Below are 11,043 nucleotides of genomic sequence, written 5' to 3'. Positions count from 1 at the left end.
GTGCACAGTTTTTCTTCTCCAAAAGTTCCACATTACAATTGTTTGTTCATTTTTCCAATATAGGAGTATAACTTTATACGAATATTATAGTCCAGTCAAAATAAGGTTGACTCAGACATAAATTATTTTTCGTGCATCTTACTCAGAATTTTTTTGCTGAACAACATATCAAAAGTCTAGAAAAATCTAAGGGGTGGAATATGGTGAAAATTGAGATTTTCTATTAATTAGCATAATTTCATGTTATGTCCATTTCCATTATTCCAGTAATTTTCTATGTTCTCAGATCCACTTATGGTTTGTAGAGCAGTAGCCAGGCTGTTTTGTTAACTATGTTATATATGACAGCCTCATCAATAGGGTTGTTTTCTTCTTTCATACACTCTATGCCAGTATTTCACCATTATGTTATTAACATAATTTGCTGCATGAGTTAACTTGGAAAACATTTCGTATAATTTGCTGTTTAGTTTCTCTATTGGTGTTTTATCAGTGTATTTCTCTACTCCCCAAATTTCATAACCATATGTTAGTATGGGTCTAATAGTGTGATAAAAAAATTTGATCCATGTTGGAATGTTTATATCAGTGGACAAAGTGATGAATTTTCTAATAGAGTAGAACGCCTTTGTTGTCTTTTTATAAAGTTTGTCATTTGCTCAAACAAACTTTACCATGAATTTACCTTGAATTTACATGGGGTAGGAAGCCATTGAGGCTTTTAAAGGCCCCTTACTATTCTGAGCTGTTATCAATACATGCTTTAAAATTATTATTCAGCATAAAATTCTGAGCAAGATGTGCTAACATTATTTCTGTTGCAATTATGTCCTGGTTCGGCCTAATTTCCGCTAGATTGACTGGACTATCATACTGGTGCTGCATGTATCAGAAAGACATGTTATATATTTTGCCTTCTCGGAGCACTGTTTGGAATCAAATTTTGAACCAGAAGTGAGGTCCATGACAGTTGAGTATACATGTATAGCCAAGTTTCGTCTAGAAGTAATATCCAGGTTTGATATTCTCTGACCTCTCAGTTTAGTCGAAAAGGTTTATGTCAAATAATGTACCATTCTTACCACCAACACCATCCTTACTTCCAACACCTTGACTTACTTTAAAACAAGGAGGCTGAGTTTGAGTTTGTAGTAGACTGAATGGAGGTAACCAATTACAACTGCCTGTCATTGTGTAATTGATTACATGCATTGTCTACCCTTTCCCCAACAGTAGACTAAGCCAGATTTAGTAGATTATAATATATTCATTTGACTAGATGTGGAGGGAAAATCAGCTTACAGATAGCTTCTAGACTAGACCACCTTTGAAAGAAATCATCATTCAAGAGCACTGGTCCAAGAATCTGGTATTGAATAATGGGTCTTTAATGACCTATACTGTATAAGCAAATATTCAATATTAAACAACAAACACAAGTTACATGAAATGATTTATTTGTGTTTTTCTCCAATTTCTAATTACACTGTGTAGCAGTAAATGGTACAAGTAAAGTACTCAATAATCATGCTATCTTCTTGTTGATTACACACACAATTTTTCTCATCTTTGAAATATGACAGCACCAGAAAAATATTTTCCTCAAAATGAAAGATTTTTCTAAACTTGGAATCTAGAAGGCATCAAAGGAACAAAATAAGTGAAATATACTGGGTGAAAGATTTCACTACAGTTTAGATCAAAAAGATTCTGTAATTATTCTTAAGTCTTCTGTATTATTTAACAAAAAATACTATTTGATTCACAACCCCATACATTCAGCACTGAACTACGGCTTTTTTTCCTCTTGATGCAAACAAACAAACAATCAAAACTGAATCTAAGAAACATTCACGATACATTTTCACTATCAATCATATCATTATCAATAATGAAAGGCATCGTGTTGTTGTTGTTGTTGTTGTTGTTGTTGTTGTTGTTGTTGTTGTTGTTCTATGAAGAAAATACATTTACTGATAAATGATGAAATAGCATGTGCAAGATCAATGGGATTTCATACTTGAAGATGTATTAGCCATACCTGCAATACTGTAAACCTAGATATTTTCACTACTAGAAAATTTTGTGATTTCAGTCTTCAGCTAGTTCTCAAAGATTAATTGTTACTAATTATCAGAATGGTACATAATTGTCTTAATGTACATGAAGGCATTTTAGTCACTACTTATGTTTGCATTTTTGTTTTCCAGCAAAAAAGTCAAAATAAGTCTTCAGCAGCAAAAGTGTCCCGGTTCACAGTATGACTGTATTTGGGGATCTATTATTCTCCTCCAAACTTATACCAGTCATTACATTGTGCTCTACATTGCTGTCAATAGGGTACTTGCAAACCCACCATGCTGAATGTTGCATCATGGGAAATGTGATAATAACTAATCAATTAGCATTGTAAACAATATTGATACATTGTTTATAACCATGAATGATCAATTCATAGTCACCCTGATCTTTGTGGGAGGTTAATTTTATCAGTAGCTCCAGATTAGGTATTACGATAACCACAGATAATCCCATAGTCCTTTGCATCTGAGCATGCTCAGTTTGGATTGCAAGTTCCCTATTACACCAATGTGGTGTATCCACAACTACAAATCTATCATGGTAGTTCAACACTAGACTGTTAGATCAGACAAGGGGAATGGATGACAAGGATGCCCTAGTGATATACTTTACAGTCAAGTTCAACACATGTACTGGTGAATTACTCCAATATATGTAGATTCCTACATAAAGCACATTGCAAGCTATAAATACATATGGCAAAATAGAACTTTCAAAAACAAAAGTCAATGGCAAATCTGCAACTCTACAAGTTCCTTTCTACTATCGGAATAGTTGTTATTGATTCAGCTACTGACTGATTCTGAATAGAACAGCAAACTAAAATTGTATGGAACTACTGCTCACAACACTTAAATCCTCCCCTCCAATTTGGTCTAACTTGAGGCATCCAGAAGTTGTACATTCCCAGCTTGCTGGCAATGTCATATCAGTTGCCATGGTTACTAGTGTACAAGCTGCTTACAGCTTTTCTACAAATCCTGTCTACATAAGTACATGTAGAATTATGAAGTGTTCTCTTCAGTTATAAACCATGCCTACTGTTGTTTATATTTACAAATTACATCTATTTTCACCTTTGAACCCCCCCCCCCCTCCCCTCCAAAATCATAAGATTTCTAAACCCCTAATTCATGAACTTCACATATCCAGGAGAGATAAAATGAGATGCTTTCCTTGTGTATGATATAAGAACAGAGAAACAAACATGACTGAAATGTACATATCAATATTCCAATGTGATTCAAAAATCTGGTGTGATATTTATCAAATAGTAGCAAAAAAAATGAAACTAGGTAAATGTGCTCAGTGTCCATCCAAATCTTACGAAACAGAATGGTAAACTTTCAAACCGATAATTTAACATTTTCATTTCACCAAACAGCTTTGATTTCACCAGACAGTGAAAGTGTAACTGAAACTGCTTTAAAACACAGGAAAAATGTTTGAAGAGTGTCTTTTCCCCAAAAAGACATGTGAATGTGACATTTTTAGCAGACAACATTCAGTGCAATGAAACCCTGTTAGTTGGTGCTTAATTTGCACATATGGTGTCAGTTGGTGCTTAATTTGCATAACTGGTTTCAATCTTTTGTTTATACTTATACTTTGTGGAGCTTCATTATTATATTATCTGAGAAATTATAAACAAAAGATCAGTTCCAGCTATAATTTCATTCCCCTTGTGGAGGAGTAAATTTCCACTATTTGTTAATCAGAGCACTGAAAACACAATCTATCAATCATTTTTTTTTTTAACTTGGGACATTAGCTCATGCCATCCAAACATTCCTTGACTAAAGGAACACACAATATGTTGGGTAATGTAATGTTTTCCATAATTCAAGGCCATATATCATTAACACAGTCTACATATAATTGTGTAAAATTTCAAAGTTTCTAATTGCTGGGTTTGACGATGACATCTTGGAAGACACGGATGACCGGATAGTGTCACTGGTAAGAATCACTTGTTTGTTTCTTGTTGAGTAAAGTTGCTGTAAAGTAGTTGTGGGTAGAAGGCTGCTTTTGATTTTATACTGATTTCCTATCTGTTAAAACTCTGACAATAGATCCTAACCCACCAGAGCTAACAGCCTGAAAAAGAGACAAAAAATATTGTAAGGATTTTTTCATATTTTTGCCTTATAAGCACCAACATTTTCTCTGTAATATTTCCCCTTGGGGTGAATTAAAGTTAAAATTGGCATCAAAACAGCAATGGTCTACATTGTACATAAGTATAGTATCAATGGCCTACATTGACCACATACACAATGTGGCGTTTTGCTAGTATTTTTAGTTTCCATTTACCCAGGAGTGAAAATCACTGACTAATAAGAATTATCTGTGATAGTTTGTGACAACTTTTATGTGAAAGAATACTGTAAACTTTATTGAGAAATGTATGCATAAATAATATTGCCAATTTATGAAAATAAACAGATAAACAGTTGTGTAAACACATGCACAACTTGGTCATGTCAAGATACTTTATAAATATGTAGATATTTGAACCTCTCCAAACTTTGGTAGATCTCCTGGAATCTTCCTGACTATCTTAACATTGTTCTTATCTATCAGTGAACACAGATAGATTCTTACTACTACTAAGGGATGATTGTACATTGTCACACTAGCTCAATAAATAAACCCCCTCCTCCTAAATGAATATTCACAAGTGACATCGACGCATTTGTATATGGTGTTAAAACAATGGTGAAAATCGCAGCGGTCAGTCACATTACTACAATGTAACGACATGGTAAACAGACTAAAACACTAACAGGCAACATAGCACTGTATACAAGTATCACATTAGCGGTCATTTTAACCATCTTATCAACATCTCCGTAGTAAATACAGAACCTGCTATTATTGAAAGTGTGGAAGTTTTTAAAATGGATGCCAGACCCTCTTTAACAAACGGACTTTGTTCATCGAGCTTGTGTGAAATTGTGTGATCATCCCCGACACCCCTTTAATAGCAAAAACACTGGAGAGTGAAAGTGAGTCACATCCTACCTTTTCATGCCATGTAAGTAAAATAGCACTGCTATTATCTGTTGGACACTCAAAACCTTTATAAAGATATTTCATAAGGATATCTAAGGTATCTTTGTCAAGTTGTTTCACTCCATTTTCCATTTCACTGCTTTTGAATGCTGAAAGAACTCTCAAAACCAATTGGAAGGCTTTATCCTGCAATGTTAAACACAAGTAAGAGAGTAAGAATAAAGCGTCCACACTTGGTAGTTGACATGAACATGTACACATACATACATACATACATACATACATACATACAAAGGAAATAGTTGCAAATAAAGAAATCAAGAGATATTCCTACTTCATATTTCAATCAAATTGTAAATTTCCCTGCTCTTCAGGAAATATATAAAAGGTGGTGTAACTATGTAGTGGTTATCTACCTAAAGCTGTACAAATATTCAAAATAATCACGACATTCTGTAATTGAATGAAATTACTGACCTTGGAGGCGTGGTTTTTAGATCCTACAGGTGGATTTCTAAGAACAGCATGTAAAGCATCAATGTTTTTCTTTGTAAAGCAGTTTGTTAAGGTAAATATCAACAAAACATAACAACATTATGTGTAAAATGGTTTCAGTGGATATCATATACTTGTAATCGTAGTGGAAATAACATACAAGATTTTGGATACTAAGAGAACAAAATATGGCATATACATTCAGTTAAAACAGGAGTACATTTCACTGTAGATTCGACCATTATATTAGTATTTGTAAGAGCCTTGCAGTCTTCTATTTGTTATGTTGTAAAGTAGGACCTCAAAACTACAAACACTTAAACCCACATGATATACACTCCATGAGTCCTTGTCCATCATCCTCCATAGCCCTTCATGTGACCCCTCCCCCTCCCCGGCCCCCCCTCCCAAAACAAACAAAACAAACAATCAATCAATCATGAGAAGAAATCATCTAGGCCTACACATCTGCTCTTGTAATTGTATATGTACAGTGTTCATCAGTGTGAAGTTAATACTTCTGTCTGCTAATTTCCTTTCTTTTCCCAGCATGGATGGATCAATACCTTGCTAGTGCCCTTTACATGTACATACCAATGTCTGCATGCATGCCTGTCTGTCTGTCTACATGTATCTGTCCCCTTCTCTCTATTTATGTCTGTCTGTCCCTCCCTCCCTCTATGTCCGTCTGTCTGTCTCTGTCTCACTCTCCCTCCTTCCCTCTCTCATTTGTCACACATATGGGCGGTGTCTCAGGCTCTTTAAAATATGGAAAAATTCAACCTTAAACCACATAGCTTTACACCTGTTTTGGTTGACTTGCGTTATTGTAGTGATGGATATAGTAAAATGTAATAGGTTCTGTAACTGGTACGTGTACGTGTGTAGCAATGTAACCATTTATACCTAGCTACCTGTAGTTGAGATTTCTCAGACTCTGCCTCTGCTAGTAATGTAATGGTTTACATGTACTTACTGACACGTGCTTTCGTAAGGATTAGGCTATACCAATTTCTCTACTTTTAGACAAAAATATAATATCATATACTGTGTGAAAAGTGAACTGTAAGTCTCACGTTGAAATATAAAATATTAGAGAAAAGGATATTGGTTGAGATATCCCGTCACTTCCGCCTCGTCTGGTCCAGCAGCGACATCATCTGTTTGTTCATCTTCACGAAATCTGTTTTCGTCAAAATCATCCACATTAACACATCGGAACTGTGTACTACGCGAACTCTTTGCCATTATACAAACTTTTTCTCCAAAAGTGCAATCAAATGGAAACTTTATCGGAGTGCCGGTGATAACTACATTCACTTCCTGATTCTCTTATGGACACTCCTTCTAATATGGCGGCCACCCTCGTTTTGGGTTATACCTCAATCGACGATGGCAAAATAAGAGTCACTGAAACAATAATATTCTGAAGTAATGACTGCCCCAAAAATCAAGATTTAGAGAATTTTTATAAGAAACTGAAGGATATAATAAAAAGAAAGGGTGGTTTCCACCGAAAAGGTTGTTTAGTTAAAATGAGATTTTATAGTGAATGATGGGAAATTTTTGTTGTCCTGTTTTGCAAGGGCAAGGGTAAAGTGTACGATCTCTTCCGCATTGACCTGCATCCAAGATGGTGAGTGTGTTTCTATGCCGTGAACTAATCGGTTGTCATCTCACCATCGCGACTGTTTTATTTTCACCAACTTCTTTTTTGACAAACTAGTGTTTCTAAAGTATCGTGTGTTACATTAATTTTTGTATTATTCAATCTGTGTAATGAAGGAGTGGAGATTATTTAGAGTGATGTGTGGCCAACATGGAGGACGCCATCTTCGATGTAACGTCAAACATAAACCTGACTGAGATCGTACATGCAACAACAGAGTGAAAACATAGAGCTTAGTTAAAATAAGTGTTTTAAGTTCGTTGAAATAACGAAAGAACAGTGGTTGGTTACTACGTAAATATAAATGAAACTGACAGTCTGACGAAATATAAGTGTTGTCTGTATTTGTAATTGTAAATGTAACACTGGTCACAGAATGTTACATTGCCCAAAAAACCTGACATGCTGCATACACCAAATTTATTCTCCATTAGTATGATAACATTACCTGGTCCCAAATCCAAATATGTATTATATGGATGTGATTGTTGGTTTTTTATTGTTATATGGTTCAGATTCATTTGCGGGAAATTAAGGAAAAGAAAATAGATGCACATGTGTACACTTGTTTAGGAAATGTAAGGACAGTCGAAATCAGAAGTTCACCATATTTCAGTTTGTTAGATAACGCTATTAACAAAGAACTGTTGTGTTTAAGTTTTGCCAATACAGTAATATGTGTAATTATTATTTAAAGAGATGATTACTCATATTTTGTCAGTATAGTTGCCAACTTGCTACAAATTAGTGCAATGCTTGTCATGCATTTGTTTAATCATGGACATGGATCTGTTATCTCAAGAAATAGATCCATGGTTTTATTTAGCCTGTTTATGGTGCTGATGGTGACTCTGTAATAGCTGTTGTCTTCCCTGATGACAGCTATCGGAGTGCTTTCTAGTCAATTTGGACCCAAGTCAATTAGACCCTTCAGAACCAATTGGGCCCATGTCCATTGGACCCTGGCTTTATGCAAGCAACTCTATCAACTTTAACTTTTTGATTTCATTACTTGGTTGATAAAGTCACAGAAAATCAATTGAATTTAATGTGTATATATTGCGAATCTGGCTGTAGTTGATTACCATACCTAGAAGCAGATCAACATTATAACACTGACTCTCCAGTGCATTGCATTGCATGCGAGGTCGCACTTTGCCGTGTCGATACTACAATCTGACTAATAATTGCCCCCATATTTGCTAATAACAAAATGTGTAATTGTAAAGCATGTTGCTTATAACAGGGCGTCCCAAAGAGTGACCAACATTACTTCTTTCTGTTTTGCATATCGTAAACTGCCCTCACTGTCGCCACCTTTGTTTGCTCGGTTTTTACTCGAAGTGTACCATTGTCATTCATTGAGGAACGGTGTGATTCAAAATTTCAAGTCATTTTATAAGGCAACGTATTGTACAATTACAAGTTTTCTATAGTTAGTCAGATCGCAATGGAGACACGTTATACACAGCCCCACTAGCGCTGATTGTATTGGGTCCAATTGATGAGGGGGAGGGTCCAATTGTCCAGGTACATGTATCTTCAGAGTCTCAGCTAGTGCTGTAAACAGGCTATTGTCAATTTGATACACTAGGAATTAGAGAGATATTTTTATAATAATGTCACTTTCAGTGATCAGGTATATCATTTTGATGTTTGAACAGATACCATACCACTAGTTGTAAATGGATTGAAAATGTATTATAGCAATGCTACCATCAATTAGTGAATCAAGAAAAGTTCTATTAACATCAAGAGCATTGACTTTTCAGACTAATCCTGTCTGGAAATTTCAATAACTACAAAGCCTACTTTCAAATTCAAGACAAATAATTTATGAATGAGTTAATACATTTTATATGTGTCAGACATGTTTTTTATGTCTGACACTAGCATAGTTATAGTGTTATGAAGATAACCAGTCTAGTTGCTTGATCTGTTACCAATTGTGCATTACTCCTTCACATGGGTAATAGTGAACAAGTGTGACAGTCACACTTCCAGGCTAGTCTGTAGAAGGCTAATGAACAATCATTATGTACAGTAATATTGTGTTGTAGTTGTAATTAAAAGAATTCTGTTTTGTTTTATCTTGTAGACTAAGATCAAGGCACACGAGTTGCGTGGCAAGAAGAAAGAGGAGCTGATTGACCAGCTCGACAAACTTAAAGAAGAGTTGTCACAACTCAGAGTTGCCAAGGTTACCGGTGGCGCTGCTTCAAAACTTTCTAAAATGTAAGTGTCTATTGTAAAATTCACAGATTAGTTGGTATACTTGGATTCTGTGCGGAAGCAACATGAGTGGATACCCCTTCACAAATTAAATGTGTTCATAATTGACTACGGGGTGGGGGGTTGCAAAACTGTAAGTAATGTATGGGGTGAAACACAGTGCAAGTAATGAATGATGGGAGGGGTACTCGTCATTACACGTACGAGGTGGTGAGTGACGTGGGGAAAAAGTTTGTAATCATATACTTGTCACATTTGTGTCAGCCAAAAATATGGGTTGGAAGAAACTTTTCGTTAAAGAAGATTAGATTAAAGTAATCTATTATAATCCCTCTAGAAAGGGAGGCATGAATTTAAGCAATCTATCGAAGTCCCTCAAGGAGGGAGACATGACGCCTTTACAAAGTTATCACTGATTGAATGATACACACTTTTACTTATTATAATAGTCAAAACAATCTAGGCAAGAAGTGTATTATTTTACCATTGTTTTCTACACCAATCAGAGTTAACCTTATAACATGTAAAGTTGTCCAAGGTATTTAAACCGAGGTTCATTACCAAAATTATGACAGTAGGTGTTGAAGTCTATAAGGTTGTGGAATAATATGACGTGGTTATGTAATGTTTGTTGAAATTGAATTGATTTGCAAATTTCACCAGATTTCTCCCTTGTCGTCAGGGTTGTTTAAGATTAGTAAAAACATTGGTGTAAGGCAATATATCTGTAAAGTAATCATTACTTTATAGATATACTGTAATATAATTCATAATTTTATGTAATGCAAGTTACTTGTATTCAGCAATGTAACACATAAGCAGATATATATAATGACTAACATCTAGATCGCCACATTTTCCGATCTAGATACTTCTGAATAATATTCAAATCTTTGGACAAAAAATTGCAAACTACTTGGTATCATATTTTATTTATAAAATGAAATAGATCAGCCTGCATTTCCTAGTAACATTGATTTTCCCTTATTTTGTTTCATGTTTACGGTGTACCATGTGGCAGGGGTCCTTCAACAACTTTTAACATCGTTTTGTAATGTCATTGTTCTTTGTGTTCTTTTTCAGTCGCACTGTACGCAAGGGTATTGCAAGAATTCTTACTGTTATCCATCAAACACAAAAGGAAAACTTGCGTAAATTCTACAAGGGCAAGAAATACAAGCCTTTGGATTTGAGACCCAAGAAGACCCGTGCTATGAGGAGAGCTCTGAAACCCAGCGAGCTGAAAAAAAAGACAAAGAAACAGCAAAGAAAACAGAGACTGTATTCCATGAGGAAATATGCCGTCAAGGAATAAACCTTGTCATTTGCATTGTAATCTTTAAGTGTGCCGGAAATAAAACTCGTGGTTTAGTCAGTTAACGAATCTTGTTTGTCTGTTTTTATAATACACTTTTCCAGCAGAGTTTTACCCCATTTATTCAGAAGTTACTAAGATATGAACGGTCGTCACTACATGACATTTCTAAAGTTGAGTGGACAAATATTGGGGCAAAACACTGTTAGAAAATTGTATTACATCACAATTTGAA

The 11,043-nt window shown here is 35.1% G+C and overlaps 2 protein-coding genes across 2 annotated transcripts; one reads left to right on the top strand and one right to left on the bottom strand.

Moving 5' to 3' along the window:
• Positions 1-1,451: 1,451 nt before the first annotated feature.
• On the bottom strand, positions 1,452-6,945 carry LOC144441047 (actin-related protein 2/3 complex subunit 5-C-like). Its single transcript, XM_078130559.1, has 4 exons — positions 6,701-6,945; positions 5,575-5,647; positions 5,107-5,283; positions 1,452-4,179 (listed from the first exon to the last, which is right to left on the bottom strand). Exons 1-4 carry the CDS (start codon positions 6,838-6,840, stop codon positions 4,117-4,119), a joined length of 453 nt encoding a protein of 150 aa, XP_077986685.1. The 5' UTR covers positions 6,841-6,945; the 3' UTR covers positions 1,452-4,116.
• Positions 6,946-7,174: 229 nt separating this feature from the next.
• LOC144441012 (large ribosomal subunit protein uL29-like) lies at positions 7,175-10,873 on the top strand. Its single transcript, XM_078130519.1, has 3 exons — positions 7,175-7,228; positions 9,360-9,496; positions 10,577-10,873. Exons 1-3 carry the CDS (start codon positions 7,226-7,228, stop codon positions 10,806-10,808), a joined length of 372 nt encoding a protein of 123 aa, XP_077986645.1. The 5' UTR covers positions 7,175-7,225; the 3' UTR covers positions 10,809-10,873.
• The last annotated feature ends 170 nt before the right edge of the window (positions 10,874-11,043 follow it).

This window comes from Glandiceps talaboti, chromosome 10 (assembly GCF_964340395.1).
Source record: "Glandiceps talaboti chromosome 10, keGlaTala1.1, whole genome shotgun sequence".
NCBI lineage: Eukaryota > Metazoa > Hemichordata > Enteropneusta > Spengelidae > Glandiceps > Glandiceps talaboti.
The sequence above is the reverse complement of the archived record's forward strand: the minus strand, read 5'-3'. Positions and strand labels throughout refer to the sequence as shown.